General features: G+C 51.4%; 1 protein-coding gene across 1 annotated transcript in view; it reads right to left on the bottom strand.

The window, feature by feature from the left end:
• The window catches only part of LOC133349256 (peroxidasin homolog), an 89,620-nt gene that overhangs the window by 41,016 nt on the left and 25,012 nt on the right, over positions 1–23,592 (bottom strand). The window contains exons 5-13 of the mRNA XM_061562601.1: positions 21,623–21,694; positions 18,155–18,226; positions 16,327–16,511; positions 15,329–15,446; positions 12,410–12,576; positions 9,266–9,538; positions 3,439–3,555; positions 2,367–2,525; positions 1,239–1,351 (exon numbers count right to left, since the gene is read on the bottom strand). Coding sequence (XP_061418585.1) covers positions 1,239–1,351; positions 2,367–2,525; positions 3,439–3,555; positions 9,266–9,538; positions 12,410–12,576; positions 15,329–15,446; positions 16,327–16,511; positions 18,155–18,226; positions 21,623–21,694 — 1,276 coding nt within the window. The remainder of the gene's footprint in view (positions 1–1,238; positions 1,352–2,366; positions 2,526–3,438; positions 3,556–9,265; positions 9,539–12,409; positions 12,577–15,328; positions 15,447–16,326; positions 16,512–18,154; positions 18,227–21,622; positions 21,695–23,592) is intronic.

Here is a 23,592-nt window from a genome sequence, read left to right as displayed (position 1 = left end):
GTCCGCGCGCGTGTTTCTATTCGTAAGCACGAGCCGCGCTCGTTTCCTGCGTGAGTGCATCAATTAGCGAGAGCCCCACTTTGCAGGAATGTTAATTACCATCGCCCCCCTCCCATGCCCCCGAACACACCATGTGGGGGGGGGGGGCTCCGCGTGGGGGGGGCTCTGTGTGGGGGCTCCATGTGAGGGGGGCTCCATGTAAAGGGGGCTCTGTGTGGGGGGGCTCTGTGTGGGGGGTGGCCATGGCAGAGGAGGCTGCCTCTAAGCCTGGGCTGACAAGGCCTGAAGCTTTCTTGAGGGCGTCTCGAGGTTACAGGAGAGTGAGCCGTGAGGGGTGCGCGAACGGGGTCTGGATGGGTTTGCGGGCGGTCTTCAGTTTTCCAGCAGTTGTATATGAGTCACAGTCTTTGCCGAGTCCCAGTCTGTGGGTTCCATTAAGTCTTCGTCGCAGTCTAGTCGACCAAAACATGAAATGCTTCGTCCACTTTGAGTTTGTAATGTTGGGGTGAGGGGTGCGCGTCCCTCCACCCCACCCCCTCGATATTACCAGGCCAGCCAATGAGTCAACTCAGAACATCTTCGGGTGTAACATTTATAGCCAAAGGTCAGTTTGGGTCTTCTTTGGTCAACCGCAGCCTCCGTTAAGGTTACTAAATTATCTCAAGTCTGCACCTTCATTCAGACTCGTTATTTTTGTCTCGCCATAGCCGGTCAAGCTTCGCTGTTTGGTGGGTAGCAGCCGCAAGCCGTCGTCACGCTCGACGACCTTTGTCCACCCCGCCGGTCATGGTGGACCAATGTGGAAAGGACACTAATGTAATGCTGGTAGGAACCCACTGGTTCCACCAGCACACAGGGGATTATTGTGTCCGTCTGTCCGTCGTGCAGGGAGGGGCTGGGTGGGGAGGGAGGGGCTGGGTGGGGAGGGGAGGGGAGGGTGGGAAGGGGCTGGGTGGGGAGGGTGGGGAGGGGCTGGGTGGGGGGTTGGAGGGGTGGGGCTCAGTGGGGAGGGGCTGGTCAACCCGTGGTGCCCTTATAAAACTCAACGTTTAACCTACTCACTCCGGCTTGTGCCCGCCCTCACAGTCGGGCATATTTGCGGAATACACCACGCCGCCATTGACCCTGGCCATTGACCGAGCAACCCAACGTTCCTACCAGCTCCCTCCGCAGGAATGTGTTAAACTGGATAATCGCCGTGTGAGTGGGGTGGGGGGTGAGACTGCGAGCCGTCCTACCTTAGTCCAGGTGATGCCGGGCTGTGGTTCTCCCTGCGCGCTGCAGTAAATTCGCACGTGGTGACCAGACTCCGTCTTGATGTCGGACGGCAAGACCGTGATCACCGGCGCCTCTGTGAATACACAGCGCACGGGGGAAACGGAACGAGACCTTTAAGGAAGCAACGTTAAACAATTCCGCGTTCGTCTGTGAGACGATTGAAGTCGCGGGAGCCGAGTGGGAACTCACAGACGGTCGCGTTATAATGGTGGGCAAGAAACGTGGGGGGGATCGTGGATTAAGATTTGAAGAGTTAAGGTCGATTAAATATACACGATGATGGTATATACTATAATATAGTGGTAGAATCTTCTTGGTTCTTTCGGTAAAGTCACGTAGAAGGGAAATAATAACATAATTAAAATAAAACATAATACAATATTATTTTGTGAGAATTATTTTATCATGTTTTATTTTTATTATTTTATTATTTCCCTTCTACGTGACTTTACCGAAAGAACCAAGAATATGAATCCCTGTAGTCACGAAAGCTTCAAATCGGCATTTATAGTGGTAGAAGTTGGTCTTTTTACCTGGGTCAGTAATAACTGTACATTAAAAGTGACTGTGTAACGAATGAGATTTGCGCTGAATGCAGCACAGCTCACCGCTGCCTTGGCGATCGTCATAATTATATATCTACTATCGCAAACGAAGAAAGCAAGCAGGGAGATAGAGAGATGCGTCTCCCTCTGAGATGTAGAACAGCCGCCTCCCGGAATGTCGCCGACGATATCAGTTTCCCTCTCTGTGGCGGTGTTTTTGGCGAGTGCGTGAGTTTTTTTATTATTATTCTCCTGACTGTTGCATTGCGCAGCGTGGCTGTCTGGCAGGAGCGTGGGAGGTATGTATTCATGTTGAACCTCCGACCGCGCTAATCGGATGTGGACGTGTTGGCTGTGTAGGCGGAGGCGGAGGAGGTGGTGGTGGTGGTGGAGATGAAGGTGGACACAGAGGATGTTGAGTTGGCGGACATGGCAGTTGAGGTGTAGGTGGCGGTGAAGGAGGTGGTGGTGGCGGTGGTGGAGGAGGCAGACATGGAAGGTGGAGCTGGTGGAGGTGGTGGAGCGGTAGACGGTGGCCCTCACGGCGGCGGGTGATGGTGAGCGTGGCGTCGGCGTCCCGCGAGCCCACGGCGTTCTTCGCTTGGCACCGGTAGCGGCCGCTGTCGCGCACCTCGGCACGTGCGATGCGCAGCGTGCCGGGCGGCAGCAGGGAGACGCGTCCCTCGCTCACCACGGGGTAACCTGCTCGCCCGCACGGCACGGACACCAAGACCCATCCACGTGGAGCCCACACACAGGCTGCTGGGGCATAGTGCCGGTAGGGGTCAACCATTGAGTCGGTACGCTGAAATCTGTCAGAACTTGAGCCCTCACCCCCCCCACTCTCTGTACGCACGCGGATTTTTTACACCCCCCACCCCCCCTCCCCGAATCCACGCAGAAACGATCAAGGGTTAATAATATTAATGCGCTTCAGCAAACAGATAGTCCACCGCCGGACTATCTAAGTCATTTGAAGGCCAATGTAGACACATTATTATCGAGGCATCACCCCCCTCCCCCCCGTTTCCTATGCGTACATTGTCAGTAGACCCCCCATACGCAAGCTACGCATTTGGGTTAACCCCCCCTCTCCCCTCCATGCGTACGTACTCAATGGACGGCCCCTTGCCATGAAGGTCAACGCGACGCGCGGCTAGCGTCACGCCCGGCCGCCTTTGTATCTCCGGTGGTGATGTTTACGCCCCGTAGCCAGGCATTCATTTCAGGCTGATGACCGAATCGTGCGGAAATTTGCTCGATCTCATATCAGATTTCAGAATGTAAGTGGGATTGAGCTCTGGACAGTGCTTGGGATGCGTGCCCACCGCTGTGCGACTGTGCTAGGTGGTGTTCGGCAGAGCGAATTGCAGAAAACACAGTGTTGTACTGTAGATTGCGCCCACATCTGTGCCCCCCCCTGCTTTTACCAAACCCACACTGACCAGCATGCCGAGCGAAATACAATACGGATTTTAAAACACCACCACCACGACCAGCACGCCATAGGGCGGCCCTGAGTCCAGGTCCGGACTGACACCACAGCGGCACGTGTCAGCTATGCGTCTCCGAGGACGTGACAGCAGTGCAGCTGAGACTGCGGTCAAGACCGCACCGGCCTTGGTCCACGAGATGCTCGGCGGGGGATCCCCGCGTGCCTCGCACAGGAAGTCCGCGGTCTGACCCTCCACCAGCGTCTGGTTGGTGGGCAGCACCACGAACTCGGGCGGCTCTGCGGGTGACACAATCGCACGGCTCGTTCCTCAACACGCCGCTCATCCGTAGGTCGCCCCCCTCTCTCCTCACGACTCACTCTGTTGACCTACTCGCTGTCACCTACCCCGTCTCTCTCATCGCTCTTTTTTTTTAATTAAAATTTTTAAACTTTGCTTTATGTAAACCCCCACCTCTCGCTCACTCTCTCGCTCACTCTCTCTCCACTCCCCACCTCAATGCACTCTCCTACCTCGTCTCTCTCACCTCTCTCTACTTCCCACCTCAATGCACTCTCCTACCTCGTCTCTCGTTCACTCTCTCTCTACTCCCACCTCAATGCACTCTCCTACCTCGTCTCTCTCACCTCTCTCCACTCCCCACCTCAATGCACTCTCCTACCCCGTCTCTCTCACCTCTCTCTACTCCCACCTCAATGCACTCTCCTACCTCGTCTCTCTCACCTCTCTCTACTCCCCACCTCAATGCACTCTCCTACCCCGTCTCTCTCACCTCTCTCTACTCCCACCTCAATGCACTCTCCTACCTCGTCTCTCTCACCTCTCTCTACTCCCACCTCAATGCACTCTCCTACCTCGTCTCTCACACCTCTCTCTACTCCCACCTCAATGTACTCTCCTACCTCGTCTCTCTCACCTCTCTCTACTTCCCACCTCAATGCACTCTCCTACCTCGTCTCTCTCACCTCTCTCTACTCCCACCTCAATGCACTCTCCTACCTCGTCTCTCTCACCTCTCTCTACTCCCACCTCAATGCACTCTCCTACCCCGTCTCTCTCACCTCTCTCTACTCCCACCTCAATGCACTCTCCTACCCCGTCTCTCTCACCTCTCTCTACTCCCACCTCAATGCACTCTCCTACCTCGTCTCTCTCACCTCTCTCTACTCCCCACCTCAATGCACTATCCTACCCCCGTCTCTCTCATCTCTCTCTACTCCCACCTCAATGCACTCTCCTACCTCGTCTCTCTCACCTCTCTCTACTCCCCACCTCAATGCACTATCCTACCCCGTCTCTCTCATCTCTCTCTACTCCCCACCTCAATGCACTCTCCTACCTCGTCTCTCTCACCTCTCTCCACTCCCCACCTCAATGTACTCTCCTACCTCGTCTCTCTCACCTCTCTCTACTCCCACCTCAATGTACTCTCCTACCCCGTCTCTCTCACCTCTCTCTACTCCCACCTCAATGCACTCTCCTACCTCGTCTCTCTCACCTCTCTCTACTCCCACCTCAATGCACTCTCCTACCTCGTCTCTCTCACCTCTCTCTACTCCCACCTCAATGCACTCTCCTACCTCGTCTCTCTCACCTCTCTCTACTCCCCACCTCAATGTACTCTCCTACCTCGTCTCTCTCACCTCTCTCTACTCCCACCTCAATGTACTCTCCTACCTCGTCTCTCTCACCTCTCTCTACTCCCCACCTCAATGTACTCTCCTACCTCGTCTCTCTCACCTCTCTCTACTCCCACCTCAATGCACTCTCCTACCTCGTCTCTCTCACCTCTCTCTACTCCCCACCTCAATGCACTATCCTACCCCCGTCTCTCTCATCTCTCTCTACTCCCCACCTCAATGCACTCTCCTACCTCGTCTCTCTCACCTCTCTCTACTCCCCACCTCAATGTACTCTCCTACCCCGTCTCTCTCACCTCTCTCTACTCCCCACCTCAATGCACTCTCCTACCTCGTCTCTCTCACCTCTCTCCACTCCCCACCTCAATGTACTCTCCTACCTCGTCTCTCTCACCTCTCTCTACTCCCACCTCAATGTACTCTCCTACCTCGTCTCTCTCACCTCTCTCTACTCCCCACCTCAATGCACTCTCCTACCCCGTCTCTCTCACCTCTCTCTACTCCCACCTCAATGCACTCTCCTACCTCGTCTCTCTCACCTCTCTCTACTCCCACCTCAATGCACTCTCCTACCTCGTCTCTCACACCTCTCTCTACTCCCACCTCAATGTACTCTCCTACCTCGTCTCTCTCACCTCTCTCTACTTCCCACCTCAATGCACTCTCCTACCTCGTCTCTCTCACCTCTCTCTACTCCCACCTCAATGCACTCTCCTACCTCGTCTCTCTCACCTCTCTCTACTCCCACCTCAATGCACTCTCCTACCCCGTCTCTCTCACCTCTCTCTACTCCCACCTCAATGCACTCTCCTACCTCGTCTCTCTCACCTCTCTCTACTCCCCACCTCAATGCACTATCCTACCCCGTCTCTCTCATCTCTCTCTACTCCCACCTCAATGCACTCTCCTACCTCGTCTCTCTCCCCTCTCTCTACTCCCCACCTCAATGCACTATCCTACCCCGTCTCTCTCATCTCTCTCTACTCCCCACCTCAATGCACTCTCCTACCTCGTCTCTCTCACCTCTCTCCACTCCCCACCTCAATGTACTCTCCTACCTCGTCTCTCTCACCTCTCTCTACTCCCACCTCAATGTACTCTCCTACCCCGTCTCTCTCACCTCTCTCTACTCCCACCTCAATGCACTCTCCTACCTCGTCTCTCTCACCTCTCTCTACTCCCACCTCAATGCACTCTCCTACCTCGTCTCTCTCACCTCTCTCTACTCCCACCTCAATGCACTCTCCTACCTCGTCTCTCTCACCTCTCTCTACTCCCCACCTCAATGTACTCTCCTACCTCGTCTCTCTCACCTCTCTCTACTCCCACCTCAATGTACTCTCCTACCTCGTCTCTCTCACCTCTCTCTACCCCCCACCTCAATGTACTCTCCTACCTCGTCTCTCTCACCTCTCTCTACTCCCACCTCAATGCACTCTCCTACCTCGTCTCTCTCACCTCTCTCTACTCCCCACCTCAATGCACTATCCTACCCCGTCTCTCTCATCTCTCTCTACTCCCCACCTCAATGCACTCTCCTACCTCGTCTCTCTCACCTCTCTCTACTCCCCACCTCAATGTACTCTCCTACCCCGTCTCTCTCACCTCTCTCTACTCCCCACCTCAATGCACTCTCCTACCTCGTCTCTCTCACCTCTCTCCACTCCCCACCTCAATGTACTCTCCTACCTCGTCTCTCTCACCTCTCTCTACTCCCACCTCAATGTACTCTCCTACCCCGTCTCTCTCACCTCTCTCTACTCCCACCTCAATGCACTCTCGTACCCCGTCTCTCTCACCTCTCTCTACTCCCCACCTCAATGCACTATCCTACCCCGTCTCTCTCACCTCTCTCTACTCCCATCTCAATGTACTCTCCTACCTCGTCTCTCTCACCTCTCTCTACTCCCATCTCAATGCACTATCCTACCCCGTCTCTCTCACCTCTCTCTACTCCCCACCTCAATGCACTATCCTACCTCGTCTCTCTCACCTCTCTCTACTCCCATCTCAATGCACTCTCCTACCTCGTCTCTCTCACCTCTCTCTACTCCCCACCTCAATGCACTATCCTACCCCGTCTCTCTCACCTCTCTCTACTCCCATCTCAATGTACTCTCCTACCCCGTCTCTCTCACCTCTCTCTACTCCCCACCTCAATGTACTCTCCTACCTCGTCTCTCTCACCTCTCTCTACTCCCCACCTCAATGTACTCTCCTACCTCGTCTCTCTCACCTCTCTCTACTTCCCACCTCAATGTACTCTCCTACCCCGTCTCTCACACCTCTCTCTACTCCCCACCTCAATGCACTCTCCTACCTCGTCTCTCTCACCTCTCTCTACTCCCCACCTCAATGTACTCTCCTACCTCGTCTCTCTCACCTCTCTCTACTCCCCACCTCAATGTACTCTCCTACCTCGTCTCTCTCACCTCTCTCTACTCCCACCTCAATGTACTCTCCTACCTCGTTTCTCTTATTCAGGGATTGTTCCTACCCAGTGCAACAGTTGCAACATTTCAGAAATGTGTGGCCAATCACAGCGAGTCGAGAGGTATCATATGACCAGCCGTATGTTTGTTTAACCTAAGAAAGTATAATTTAATCCACGTCTGAAACTATTCTCGTCATAAAGTATGTTTACATGTTTAAAAATAATATGGGCAATTATTTTATTTATTCAGCATTTCTTCCGTGCGTAGCCAAATGATAATCGCGGCTGGCTACGTACGGTGCGAAAGAAGTTCAACATACATACGTACATATTTATTGTTTCCCATATATAATGGAGTTTCTAAATACTGTGTTACTGATTAATAATATTAATAAGAATATCATAATAATTTTTTTATCGATGTCATTCTCTTAAAATACCTAACAAGGAGTTGACGCGACGTCTTTACGAGCAGCCATTGGCCGGAGAGAGAAATGCAGCTGAAAGTTTATCTTCATTAAAAATATTTAGATTTGTGTTTGTTTTAACTACTAAATAGAATCAAACCTGCCACAGTCGGCCGGCTGAATACCGTGCAACAGACGTACGTTGAACTTCTTTCGCATCGTGCGTAGCCAACCAAAATGTGACTTCAATCAAGATTTAAAAGTGCCGAAATCAATCCACTCCATTTGCCACGCCACGCAAATGGAGTGGACGAACGACCGCTAGTCAGGTCCACCGGCTGGCTGCAGGTTGCAACGGAGCCGTGCGTGCATTGTAAACAAACTTTTCCAGGAAACGATTTTCTCCCCCCCCCCCCACCAACGCCTCAGTTCGCATTTCGTAGACGTGAGGAGGGCGATTTGAACCCTGGGAACGCTGGAAAAAAACTTGCATCGCTCACCGGAAAAAAAAAATATTCTGACGGTCAATTTATTTGAGCAAAGAGTCCTTTTTTTGGAAACATTTTTATTAGCGTTGGGTGGGGAAGTACGCCCACCCTGTAATAAGGTTTTGATTAAAACAAATAAAAATTTATAGCAGCGTTTAAAATGCACGGTTCTTCATTTTTAAGAGGACTTCCTCTCAAGGGCGTTTATTTTGGAGGTCACGTGCAGTACACACCCGTACGTGAAGCTGCTTTCACAACGTCTTCCAGGAAACACACCCTCTCTCTCTCTCGCTTCCACGACAAATGTCGTCTCTCACTCTTTCTGTGAATCGGCGCACACCTCTGCTCGCCAGCCAATGGGTCGGTCGCGCAAAAAGCCGTCATTGTACCCATTTGCGGAATGATCAACACAAAAAACGATGCGAATGGTAGCACGGCCCCCATGGGAGTTGGCATGAAATTGTATTTTGAGGAATCAATGCTGCAGCCAATTGGAAAGATCAACAAAAACGCTCCCAACGCAGCACCACGAGACGAAATCCAGACAAAACAACAATTTTGGTTCCCAACCATCTCCTCATCAATTTTGGCTAATCATCGAAGACAGTCGCTGCATCACGTGCTTTCAGAGGCGCGTCTGCGGCCATCTGGAACGCTCTTCCTTCCAATATTAGGAAGCCACTGGAGGGAGTGATGCACTTTTAACATCTACATTGAAAACGAATTTCTTTATAACAGATTTTTGTGTTTAGTTTGTTGTCGTTTACTCTTTGGTTCTTTCGGTAAAGTCACGTAGGTAGAGAAATAATAGATCACGACGTTTCGATCGCCACACAAGCAACCGTCTTCCCACCCGAAGACGATTGCTTGTGTGGCGATGGATTCCTGCAGTCACGAAAGCTTCAAATCAAGACTGTTGTCCTTTCCCCGCACCTCCGATTAGCGCGGTTTGCTACGTACGTTGCCAAAGTAGTTCAGCACACGCACACACGCACGCGCGCACGCAGATAGACGCACACCTTGCACGATGATGAGCGCGCTGGCGCGCACGGCGTCCTGGTTGTTGGACGCGTGGCACGAGTACTGGCCGGCGTCGCCGCGAGACGCGTTGTGGATGTGCAAGCCGCCCGTGGGCGGCGTGGAGAAGCGGGGGTCGCGGGGCAGCGACGAGCCGTCGCCGCGCGTCCACGTGATGCGCGGGGTCGGGTGTCCCGTCGCGCTGCACTCCAGCGTGACGCTCTCCCCCGCCAGCACCTCCGTGTTCTGGGGCTGGATCACGAAGGTCGCCGGGGCTGACGGGGGTCGAGGGGGGGGGCGGTCGGGGTTGAGGATCAGAGTTTTGTGAGGATCGAGAGCAAAGCAGGAGAGCGGTATAATATTCCACGCGTCTGTCCCACGCGTGTGGGGGTGACCCTCTGTCCTTGCCAACCTTCTCCACGCTGCCCTGTCCTGCGCCATCTCTCTTTCCGCTCCTCGGGCCACCGTGTCCCATCGCACCGCATCGCCCCCCCCCAACCCCACCCAGCTCTCCTTCTTCTGCCTTCCTCTTGATCTCTTTCCTTCCACTTGCATCACTTACACCTTCTGACCCACGTCACTTCCCTGTTGTCTCTCCAAATGACCGAACCACACCAGCCTTTTCTCTCTCTCATCTTCTCCGTGATTTCTCAACCACCTTTACCGATGTAAATGATGCCCCTACTCCTCTTATTTACTCCAACCACGGATTTATTCCATTGTCTCACCATCCTTTAGTCGCTTTCTTGTCACTCTTTTATCACTGCTATCGTGGTTTATGGTCCCGTAAACCTCACACTTTCGTACCTCCGCCAATGTCAAGGACTCGTTTCTACCAAATCGAGTGGTCATCAGAGCAGAACAAAACATCATTTCTTTCCTCGTTCTCCTCAACTTTTGAGCCCCCCTGCCTTTTATTATTTTCCCCAGATCCGATCACTTTGTTCAACTCAAGGAACGTGTTTGTGATTCGATCTGCTCTATCGTCATTCGCGCTCTCCCTGGCTGACTGCTTGTGCTCAGCAACTAAGATAGAAAAAGCACGTGTTCTTCTTTGCAGTGATAGCTCGTTCGGCTGTTTACACGTTCGCTAGTACATTAGTTAGTGATTGTGATCGTGAGTTGTGATTGAAATAGTGCCCTCTACACCAGGAGGTCTCAACGCTTTACATCTCACATCTCATCTCAGGCATTTGAAGGGGCACCCCCATCGGCAGCTGTCCCTGCGCAGCACCATGTGACTCAGCACCCTGGCCTGCAATCAGGCATTAGGCTGCCGGTAGGGGGGGGGGGCGATGATCGCTCTGTATAATCACAATTTATTCATTTTGCGAGTAATATTACATTTTTGGTAATTCGGACCCTGACGCCTCCACACGATGCCCTCCCCTTGCGAATTGCGAATTCCGTGCGGGGGTGTTTGACGTCCACTGTGCAGCGGACAGCCTACGTAGCGTCACTATGGGTACTGCAACCCGCAAGAACGATCGCGGTGACCACTGGAGACGAACCATGAACCTCTGCACACGACTGGCAAACGCTGCAACCGCAAAGACCACGTCACCGCCATCAGATGCCGGACTCGTCCGTCCATCTGGCTTTAGGTTTTTTTAAATCCTTTATATTAAGTTCGCTTGCTTGCTTGCGTGCTTGCGTGCTTGCTTGCTTGCTTGCTTACGACCGTGCAAATCTTTCGGTCGTTTTTTAACCCACTTCCCGTGATCCAATCGAGCTGACATTTTGCACACAGACTCGTTGTGCGTGACAATTAATTTTCGTGAAAAAAAATTCCCAAATTTTACACTGTTTAGGGAAAAAAATGTAAATATTTAATTAGCAATTGCTTAATGGTGGCAGACAATCATCTGACCCATAGGTGGCAGCCATCTCAAGCCAGAGGACGAGAGGACTCTAGCCGCCACGAATATAAAGGATTTATAGTGAAAAACTTTGTTTTTACGGGTTACATTTTTTCTTCCCATTGCTCAGCAACCTCTGGGTGGCACTACGAAGCCTGCCTCGGTGAACCGCCCTCCTCCCCTTTGCGCACACACCCCACCCAATGGAGCCTCCTCCTCCCTATTATCTCGACAGCACTTTCCAACGTAAACATTATGAACTGAAAACCCCTTAAAAACAGTAAGCCTGCTTGACGATGTTTGCTGCGGCGCATTATCAGTCGGGCCGGAGTCAGCAGGCTCCGGCCGCCTGGGCCCAAAAGCACACACAAACCACTCCGCGCGCACTTCCCTCCGCGCGCTCCGCGTGTGGAGCCGCAAGCACCAGGACCTGAACATCCAAGCCTGGCAGTGGGGGCAAGGGACAGGAGTCTGGAGGGTGGAGCACACCGAACAAGCAAATGCTCAACCCGCCATTAATCAACTAACCAGCCACTAGAACTAGACATAGCTCCTAACGAACTAGCCAGCCAACCACTAGAACTAGACATAGCCCCTAACGAACTAGCCAATCAGCTACTAGAACTAGACATAGCCTCTAACCATCTAGCCATGCAGCTACTAGAACCAGACATAGCCTCTAACCAACTAGCCAGGCACTAGAACTAGACATAGCCTCTAACCATCGAGCCAGGCACTAGAACTAGACATAGCCTCTAACCATCTAGCCATGCAGCTACTAGAACCAGACATAGCCTCTAACCAACTAGCCAGGCACTAGAACTAGACATAGCCTCTAACCATCGAGCCATGCAGCTACTAGAACCAGACATAGCCTCTAACCATCGAGCCATGCAGCCACTAGAACCAGACATAGCCTCTAACCATCGAGCCAGCCACTAGAACTAGACATAGCCTCTAACCATCTAGCCATGCAGCTACTAGAACCAGACATAGCCTCTAACCATCTAGCCAGCCACTAGAACCAGACATAGCCTCTAACCATCTAGCCAGCCAGCCACTAGAACCAGACATAGCCTCTAACCATCTAGCCAGCCAGCCACTAGAACCAGACATAGCCTCTAACCATCTAGCCAGTCACGAGAACTATCCCTTTCACTCACAACAATTGCAACATAAGCAACCAGCCACTAGTACACGCCATAGTACTACCCCCTAGCTAACTAGCCAGCCAGTCACGAGTGCTGCCCCCCCCCCCCCCACGTGACGTCTGTGGGCCCCACTCACTGGGGCCGCCGTAGTATCGCAGCAGAGCCTCGCTCGTCTTCGCCTCCCCCGCCACGTTCTTCGCCATGCACTGGTAGATCCCTTGGTCGGACTCGCGCGTGTTGCGGATCATCAGCGTGCCGTTCTCCAGCAGGTCCAGCCGATCCTCGGTCATGTCCACCTCGTTGCTGCGGCACGCAAGAGATCACCAGTAACCATGGTGATCACGATGACAACGACGATGATGAACACAGTAACCATGGTGATCACGATGACAACGACGATGATGAACACAGTAACCATGGTGATCACGATGACAACGACGATGATGAACACAGTAACCATGGTGATCACGATGACAATGACGATGATGAACACAGTAACCATGGTGATCACGATGACAATGACGATGATGAACACAGTAACCATGGTGATCACGATGACAATGACGATGATGAACACAGTAACCATGGTGATCACGATGACAACGACGGTGATGAACACAGTAACCGTGGTGATCACGATGACAATGACGATGATGAACACAGTAACCATGGTGATCACGTTGACAATGACGATGATGAACACAGTAATCGTGGTGATCACGATGACAATGACGATAATGAACACAGTAACCGTGGTGATCACGATGACAATGACGATTATGAACACAGTAACCATGGTGGACGTGGGCACGGCGGGTTATTTGGCTCCTTCGCACGCACGCGTTTGAATCGCGAATGCATTGTGCGGTCCTTCCTTCTCGGTTGAGCGTGGTATGGGTACGTGTGTACGTTGAGCTTCTTTCGCACCGTACGTAGCCAACCGCACTAATCGGAAGTGTGGGGGAAGGACAGCAACTAAAACAGAAAAATTAGCTAGAAAGAAGTGGGTTTTCAATCTAGATTTTAAAAGGCATTGGTATGGAACTGGAGTTTCTCACGACCGGTGTATATTGCTAAAACCTTGTGCAGTTCATTACTTTACCGTGTTCAACATAAATACCATGATGTGCTTTAAATGATTCACAATTAAGATTAATTGGGGTAGCGAGTCCGTTCCCCGTCTTTTTATATGCTGATTTTCATTCCCGGTGAAGCTGATGTTGACGGTGTGTGTACGTGCGACACAACGTGATGTAACGGACCCGCATATTGCCTCGATGAAAAACTAAATATGCACTTGTTCTACGTGTTTGACATATTACTGTCAATAAGCCACAAGAAAAGGCATGACACACGTAATCAGTGAAGTTGGGTTTTACAGAGTATCATAGACCTCACATTGGGTAACGCTTTGTGTACATCTTGTGAATGAGTCTGTGGATTTACCCAAGTTGACTTCCCCACACAGCACATTTATCGACAGCACTGCCCTGCAGAGGAAACATTATACAAGAGGTAGCGTGCGGGAATGGCCTATGGCCAGGAATTTGGAACTCTGCTGCTTGCGACAATAAAGGATCGAATATGGATTATTTCTTGCGTGGAATTTTCGCCCTTAAAAAACGGTCACTTTCTCATTTGTAAAGGAAACAGAAACATGAAAGCTAAAATACTAAAAAGAGGTATTCAAAGCAATTTCATTGGCCCACCGGGACAGGTTTGACTATAAATATAACCGGGATGGAAACATTGGCTCAGGCGCGCATTCATGGTATGTGCTCAGAGCCCTTTTAGGCAAACTGGGGCTTTACATAAGTAGCTAAACTTTTTTAATTACAATTTTGAAAGTCGGGGCAAGGTGGATTAACAGACCCGCAACTTTAACGAATTTAAACTGCGCGCTCTTGCGGAAAACAACCGTCCATACCAAGTGCACTTGACGCAGGAGACGTTGAATGTTGTAAACTGGCTATTCGTGTGTTGTGCTTGGCAGAATGCGCCCGTGAGGCCGCACTCACGTTCCGCGTGCCCCTGTCTGTTTTAAGTCAGGAAACTGGCTGAGTGCGTGAATGAACGGTTCAGGTGAGCCAGGACTTTATATTAAAAAAGAAATGCTATTAAAGGGTGGCATTCAACTTAGTATTTAAGTGAAGAAGGATTTCAAAGAACACAGCCAACGTGTCGCCCCCCGTGTTCAAGACGTGCATTTGTCAGTCACCAGCTGCCACCAGCCGGGGGTGAACTTGTACACATCCCTATGACAGGAGCAAGTGTCTCTCTCTCTCTGTCGGGGCGCCGCTGTGGTGACTTCCTGCCAAGGGGTGCGGATTCACCAGATGGTGCTCAATGTACCCACCTCAGAGGAATCACAATGATGATGATGATGGCGAGAATGATGCTGAAAATAACTATACAGAGGATGATATTGTTGATGATGATGGTAGTTGATAGCGGCGATGATGACAATGACGATTATGTTAGTAATGACAATGACGATGATGAACACAGTAACCATAGTGATCACGATGACAATGACGATGATGAACACAGTAACCATGGTGATCACGATGACAATGACGATAATGAACACAGTAACCATGGTGATCACGATGACAACGACGATGATAAACACAGTAACCATGGTGATCACGATGACAACGACGATGATGAACACAGTAACCATAGTGATCACGATGACAACGACGATGATGAACACAATAACCATGGTGATCACGATGACAACGACGATGATGAACACAGCAACCATGGTGATCACGATGACAACGACGATGACACTCATGAAAATAACGAAAACGACAATGACGATATCAACGACGACGTCGACCATGATGGGCGATTGTGACGAGGACACTTTGATTAGAGAAGCGCAAAATCATCAAGAGCGGTCAAAAAAAAAGCGGAACGGCAGGCGACGCCTCCCTTTCTCCCCGCCCAAGCGAGACGGTGCGCTGGTGGCTAGCGACCGGTCAGCGTACGTGCGCGTACGTTGGAAGCGCAGCAGACAATGTCCACCGCAGTGGCGGTGGCGTCTCACTTGTTGTGCAGCCAGATGATCTCGGGCTTGGGGTTCCCCTCGGCGTGGCACGTGAAGTGGACCGTCTTGCCCAGCGTCACGTCCACATCCCTCGGCTCCGCCAAGATGCGGGGCCGCTCTGTGTCGGTCGGTCGGTGGCGCGCGCGGGGGGGGGGGTACGGAGGTAGTTCGAAACAAAAAAAGAAGGGCCAGGCAAGGAGGTTCAGTTGAAGGGGGCAGAGTAACGCTGAGCCCGTGTTGTGGGCGTCACTCTCATTCAGATCTCGCGACCGCAATCTCGCTGACCGGTGGGAAATTTCTACGCCCGCGGCGGCGTCACGATCAGCATCGGTGCAGCGAGCATCTTGTGCCTTGTGATCGGAAGGCCGATGCGGACCGTCACCGGTCCTGTGCCCGCCATGCATGTGTGTGTGTGTGGGGAGCGGTAGTGTAGCGGTTAGCGTGCTGCGCTATGAACCCGGCGACCCGAGTTCGATTCTCGCTCACGGCAAACACGAGTGACGATTATCTGAACCGGTCCCGGGCCTCCCCTAGGTTGACTCAGCCACAAATGAGTACCTGGTGCGGTGTGTAAACATCGCCACTGGGGAGACAAAGGCAATCGGGCGTGGTGCTGGCCACCCACCCCCTCGTGTACCGTGCCGGCCTTCATAGGTGCTCGCTAACAGCACTGTTAAGGCTATATGGGGGATCTTTGTTTTTCTTTGTTTTTTTATCTTTGTGTGTGTGTGTATATACGTGTGTACGTGTGTATAAGTGTGTGTGTGTGTGCCGTCACGGCGGTGAGTGCACCGCGCTACGAACCGGGCTCACGGCCAACGTCGTTGGCGAATATCTGAACCGCTCTCGGGACTCGGCCTCGGTGCCGCTGTGCAAACATCAGCACGTGGACAGCCGGGCGTGGGGCCGCCCTTCATAGACGCTCGCTAACAGCCGTGAGCTACACGGGGGGGGGGGTGGGAGGGGGACTCTGTCCGCGTGCCGCTGTGTGTCGCTACCGGCGTGCGGCTCGCCGCAGTCGAACTCCTCGGCGGTGAGCGAGACGAGCGTGCGGCCGTACAGGCTCGCCGGCTGCTCGCAGGTGGCGGCCGCCTGCCCGTTGCCGTGCTTCAGGATGGACTTGAGAAGGTTGGACAGCCACTTGAGGTCGCACTCGCATACCAGCCGGTTGGAGTCGAGCCGCCTGCCGCAGAGACAGAGATTCACGCGCAGCCTTGACGGACTGTTCGGGGCAAGCGCTGCGAGCGAGGTGCGCCTGTGAAGGCCGGCACGGCGCACGAGATGCGTGGGTGGGTGGGTGGCCAGCACCACTACCGGCCGCTTTTGTCTCCGAAGTGGCGATGTTTAGGGGCCGTCCATAAATGACGTCACGCGATTTTGGACGATTTTTGACCCCCCCACCTCGTCACACGGCACCACAAAAAGTCAGAGCCCCCCACAAATATGACGTTACAAAGCTCTGCCCCCCCAAAAAAATAAAAATGCTTCGAATCGCTTTAAACTATTGTCATTGTAGTGCGTATTTAATGTGGCACTGCACTCTGATGTTGTAGGAGAAAACATTTATTAAAAAGTCTATTTAATTAAGTAGAACGTGTTGTCTATTTTTAGTTAAAGTTGCGCATTTTGATGTGACGTCTCATTTCTGAAACCCCCCCCCCCCCTCGTCACACATCGTCACAAATGTCTGACCCCCCCCCCCTAGGTGTGTGACGTCATTTATGGACGGCCCCTTACGCACTGCACCAAGTACTCGTTTTAGTCCGAGTCGACCTAGAGGAGGCCCAGGACCGGTTCAGATCATTGTCACTGGTGTTGGCCGTGAGCGACAATCGAATTCGGGTTGCCGGGTTCATAGCGCAGCGCGCCAATCACTTCCAGCTTGTCTTTGTTTGTATACAGACACAGACATAACCGCACGCACACACAAACCATGCACACTCCTGCACACGCAGCAACAATAATAATAATAACAGCCCCCATTCACCGTGGTGGTGAGCTCACCGTGGTGTTTGCGCCAGGCATTGGTGCACTTTGACATCACACACACACTCACGCGCGCTCAAACGCACGTGTGCACACACACACGCCCATGCGTAAGCCAACACATACTGCATAGATTTACATGAGATGCCCGCATGTTTATTGTGTTCCCTCGGACTAAAATGTTAAGGATTTTATATGTCCGGAGACATGGTTGGAAGAGCACGTTGACACAAAATCAATTCGAAGCGGATTCAATTTAAAAAGTTTTAAAATCAGATTTTTTTTTCTCTTTCACCAATCAATTTTAAACGACCATCATCGCAATCAGCCACGATGAAGGACTCCCCAGGCCGCCGCCTCTAGCGCTCTTCCCATGCAACAATCAGTCCAGCGCTGCAGATCAGCTGATCTCATCGCTGCATCTCCTTCGGGGGACGTCCTCGCGGACGCATTTCATTCCGTGGCTCCCGCTCCGTTACTATTCCTGCCCATCGTCCATCATCTCTTCTAGCGACGCGTCCTACCCATGCCCACTCACTATTCTTAGCAGGTTTAATGATGTGCCATATTCCGCGTGTTTCTCCTCTTTCTCGCTCTCAATGTGATTCCAAGCACGCATCTCACCATGCTACTTTGCGCACTTTTCAGGGGTTTTTTTCAGCAGCCCGCACCGATTACACCACACAAATCAACACTTGCCATGTCTCGTCTCTGACACGTGCGCTCAGACCGTACCTCGACTGCGACCCGACCTTGGCTCTCACATCGACTACCGTGATTGTACGCGGACGGTCACCGACGAGCGAGCGAGGGGGGGAGGAAGCCGACGCGGCTGCTCACAGTCGCTTGAGGGAGTCGAGGTGGAAGAAGGCCCGGGCGGGGATGCGTGCGATCTTGTTGTTGTGCAGGAACCTGCCCAGGTGCGGAAGAGGTTCAACGCGCGTACACGGACCGCTCTCGCCACCGTCGCACACAGACGCACGCGAGATGCACCAACGTGTGACGGCGCCCGATCGCGCAGTCCCCACACTGCCCCCCCCCCCCCCCCACGTGGTTACGAGCAGGGCCAGAGCCACAACCACCACACTTTGGAAGTTAAGGGGGGGGGGGGGTGTCCCACTCGTGGGGGCGCCCCGCACGGTGCCAAGATGTTTACCCCCTCGCCTGACCGGCCGGCTCCTGCCATAGGAATGGAGACAAGCAGTGGCCAATGCTTGTTCGAGCATGGCGACGCTGAGTTTAGTTTGCTCAGGAGGCGAGTGGTATTCTCTTGAAATATGGCTGGCGAGATATCAACTACCTCGCCTGGTATGCAGGAAATCGTGGGTTCGATCTCGACCCTGACGTCTGCTATTTAGAGTTGTGTGTGTCTCTCTCTCTCCCCGTGGTAGCGTGGATCAGTGGCGGCTCCTGCAAAATCTCTCAGGGGGGGCAAATGTCTGGATGATTGATAAGGATAAGGTCCACCCATGCAATGGATAAATTAACAGCTTAAGCATGTAAAGGAAACTTCACTTCTTTAATATTAATGAAAAATAAAGTGACTCTTACAATACATCTTGTTTGTTTCTATATTCACTATTAAAACAAACCACTCAAGTTTATTTTATTAAAGATTCCACTAGGTGGCCACAAATTATATTGTTGGATGAAACGTGCTTACGTATGATGACGTAAGCACGTATGATGACGTAAGCACGTTAGGGCGAGCCCTCCCGGAAGCCATAGAGAATGCATTGGAGCGCCCGCCGTTCTAAAAAAAACATCTTTCAATGTAAGTCTATGGGGCCACTCGGGGCGATTCTCAGCCGGAGTGAAATCGCCCAAAAAGAGGCGGTACTCCACAGAACGTGACATGACGCTGATTGGACTATATCCAGAGGCTGCAGTGACGGCTAGCGTGACTCTGTGGTTCAATGACATTGGTGGTGCGTCGCCCAATCGCCCTAATGAAGAAACCGCCCCTGGCTCGTGGGTTTTTCTCCAGGTCCTCCGAATTTTTCCCTCCACATTCAGAAACGTGCGTTTGGAGTATTTAGCTGCTGCTACAAATGTCCACGCGATAAGCCACTTCACTGAGCTGTCATTGGTGGCCAGGTCGCTCCTGAAAAAGAGCGACATTGCTCAGTGGGCCGTACCTGGTATAATAAAAAATTTTTAATAGTTTGCAGTCAGATTGCAGGTGCACAATTACCCGTTGCTTGACAATTCTCTCATTGATTAATTGATGTTGCCGTGCTATACGTAGTGCAGACATACACCCTAATTAACACGTGCTTAACCAAACTGCACCACTGTAGCGTAATTACGCAGCTGCTGGCTACTGACTCAGCTGGCTACCGACTCAGCCAACTGTCCATGCCCCTACTGTGCACGTCAAGGCTCCGTCATCTGGATAATCAGCATCCATGCCACCCTGTTGAAGGAATAAATAATGTGCAGTCAAAAGTACCACGAATTTTGTTCAGAACACTGTGAGTTAGCCGCTGCTGGATACGCTATGGTCGTGTCAAGGCACCCGCTCCCGCGAGCTGCCTCTGTGTGTTCGTTATCGATTCCCTTTGGGTTATGTAATCGGTTAATAATCGATCATAATCGGTTCCTTTTGGGTTAGATTGTCGTGGAGGTATGATGTCAAAACAAATTCCTTTAACTCTCCACCACCCGACTAAACCAATTAAATAAAATTGTCACGTGGGAAAATAGTTCGATTGTTTGTTTTTTCAGAAAAATCTGAACGTTTAAGAGAAAGCAAAATGGTCGTATGTGACATTCCGCTGGAGATCGCATCCAACACCAACAGGACGTTAACAACAGCAACGAATTATGAATCATAACGCTGCGTCGTGAAAGCCGACGTGCACAATTACCCTCCGTGTGTATACACACACCATCTGTGTGCTATGCACGCGTGTGTCTCTGTGTTGTTGGTGGTGTTGTTGTTGTTGATGTTGTTGTTGTTTTAAACTCGTGGCTTCTTTGGCCCACACTATTTACAGATTTGGTCCCCTGAGCAGAGACACTCTTTGTTGGCAGGGCATCGCCGGTTTCGGCATCGCCAAACTTCTTGAGGGCGACGCGAATGCCATCCATTGAGTCACACAAAAAAACTATTGTCTCGAGTCCTCCGACGGGAACGTAAAATCCATCTGCGGTTCTTAGATTTCTGGGCTCCCCTCGGCTAAATACGTGGCAGCTTAATCCGTCGTGACGACGCTCGCCCAAGTGTGGAAAAACGAACGTGCTCGTTTGCGGAACGCTTGAGCCGACTTGGCGTGGTCACGTGCCAGCCGATGGCTTCCACTCTCGCGGGGAGATCTGGATACATCATCTTAAAGCCACTTTCGATTCCACTTATCTGCAGTTGGACGCACGTAATGGCGCGTGTAATGTTACGCTTTCAAGAGAGATAAAAAAAAAACGATGTTGAGCTCGCTGTGAAACTGAATGTACTCTACAAAAAGAAAACACGTGCCGTGAACGACGTTTGAAATCCAGGTGATAGCGTCCCCGTGGTCGGCACTCACCGCAAGCGCTGGGCAGTGCTCACCTCTGTTGGTGGTGGCCAGGAAATAACCATCAAAGGTTATTGACGCATTGCACGCGGATTCAATGGGTCAGTAACCTTTGAGAATGTTCCTCAATGGTCAATGAGTTCGTATGTACGTATTTTTTGTTTACTTTTGAAGGATGTGTCCGATACTAAATTATTACAAATTGGTAAATTTTTCGTACGGCAACTTAATCTAAAAACGTTCCCAACATTCCAATTACATCAGGGCCCCGATGATGCATAGTGCAGTCTCCAACTGTTGTTATTCACTCCATCTCTCTGGCCAGTGCCGGTCTAAAGTTCTGCATTGCTTTAAATCTCACGCAAAACAGTGACACATATATGATCGGCAACCAGCATACAACCAGGTAATTCGCTTCCCACGGAGTGCGACACGAAAGCCACAGACAGCCGGCAAAGGTCGCTCTGAGTAAGAAGTCAAATGAAGCCTCACACGCCCGCCACAACACTTTGTGGGGCATGACAACAATGACTGCTCCTATGGATGTACCGGCCCCCAAATAGTAACGTGGAATTTCCACTACTGGTGCAGGACCACCAATGTAGATGGGCGCCTCCCAGCACTAAATATGACAGTGGGGACATTTTTTTTGGTATTTCGTGCTTTGTTGGACGGCGAACATTATTGCTGCCGTTGCCATATCACTCCAAGCTGAGCCAAACGAAAGGGTCAGCCCCTGTCAAGGGAACATGACGGTATTCACGAGTGCAGTGTGTGCGTAACAATTACTCACAGCCTCTCCAGCCTGGGCAGATGGCTGAAGGTTTCCTGCTCCAAGTTTTCCACGAGGTTGAAATGAATGTATCTGAGTTGAAGAAACATTGAACAGAATTTAGTATCAACAATAAGAAGATAATTTGAAAATCATTTAAACCAGGAAAGCTCCCTTCACTCAACGGGGTTTATATTAAGAATCAGGAGAAATAGCACAGGCTTATTCGAATCAAACTTGGCCTATTTTTATTCAGATAAGCTAATCAACTTATTGGACTAGCCACGTGGCCTCGTGGTGATGCATTCGTCACTTATTGCATGGGGGTTTGCGGGTCGAATCCAGCAGGCTGCCCTGGTTAATACTGAGCTGTGTGCCTTAACCATAACTACGCTGCGCAGTGGACGGTAATGATCCTGTGACATCATTCCAAACGGGAAGGCCCTTGTGTACTGGTGCATGGTCGACGACGTTATTCATACACAAGAATCATCACCCTCTAATGCTCGACTAATGCCCGCTGGCAGGCCAGGTACTGAGTCACTTCACGGAGACTCAAGACATGTTTCAGCACGGTGCTGCAGTGGCTGTTCCACCAATGCCATTTATAATCATGACTACGTAGGTATTCATATTCTTAGGTTTTTTCGGTAAAGTCACGTAGGTAAAAATTAAAATTAATAAAAGTAAAATAAATAAAAGAAAAAGAAAAATCACGACGTTTCGGAAGCAACACAAGCTTCCATCTTCAGGTGGAACCGTCACAGCACGACAGCTGTATCAAGTACTCGAAACGTCGTGATTTTTATTTTTATTTTATTTATTTTACTTTTATTTATTTTAATTTTAATTTTTACCTACGTGACTTTACCGAAAAAACCTAAGAATATGAATCCTTGCAGTCACGAAAGCTTCAAATCTAGGACTACGTAGGTGTTTGCGGTTGTGCTGTATTGCTCCATGATGCGTTTTCAGGTAGTACAAGTGGGAGCATCTTTGTTTGTATGTCTGCATGCTGAACTTCTTTCACACCGTACGTAGCCAACCACGCTAAGGGTTCAGTTCCTGAAGCAGCTCCCGTCACGTGAACCGAAACATTGGACACCAATTCCCAACAAGACGTGGCACGACCCGAACACACGCCCCGGAGCTATCCGTTTAGAAGCGCTTATCACGTGGGATAAACCCAGAGCATCAAGAGAGCCCCCATACATGTGACGGCATCACAGTCACATCTCCATACAGAGAGATTCACGAGCTGATTTGTATCGGCTGCAGTCCCTCCACGTGCGATGCCAAAGACGCCTTGCTCGCCATCCGCTGGTTTCGACTTCGTCAGCAACGTCACCATTGCATCTGCCACCGGTCTCCTCGCGATCGACGGCTGACACTTTTGGGACACGTCGCTCCGTCTCGACGCGCACCTCAGTTGGCGGTCGACGTTCGAAGTGAGGACCGCGACCCTCAAAGGAGTAACGCCGCCCTCCCCGTGGTGGTCCCCCCGTGATCCGTGGATCAAACAATTCACTCCAGCAAGAGCGGTTGATGCTAATGGTGTCACAAGAGGTCACGCCTTTGGTGCAACGTTCCGTCGCTGACAATGCGCGATGAATGAATTGCTATACTTCGCATCTTTTGACCACCTCGAAGCCCGAGCCTACACCACCTGCAATTGGCAGGCAGTCCCCCATCCTAATTCAGTCTCACTCCAGGCGCAGGCGGTGAGACATTTACCATGAGCCTCTTCCCGCATTTCTGTGCTTGGTCCACCTTACAGTGCTGTCATGCCAGACGCTGCTAGCAACCAAAAGCATAACAGAGCCACGATTAGCACTAAACTACGGTCAGGCAAACCAAACAAATGAACGCATGAAAAACGGGCAGCTTGCCTCTAAGATGCTCTTGGCTCTCGTGCAGATTCCAGGGAATACGTGGAGACACGGACAAGGTCAGCCAGGATCGCATCTGCAGGAGCGCGATACTGAGGCCAG

Source organism: Lethenteron reissneri, chromosome 29 (assembly GCF_015708825.2).
Source record: "Lethenteron reissneri isolate LAM-NWPU_2019-01 chromosome 29, ASM1570882v1, whole genome shotgun sequence".
Taxonomy (NCBI): Eukaryota; Metazoa; Chordata; class Hyperoartia; order Petromyzontiformes; family Petromyzontidae; genus Lethenteron; species Lethenteron reissneri.
Note: the sequence above shows the minus strand (reverse complement) of the source record. Positions and strands in the feature narration are given on the sequence as shown.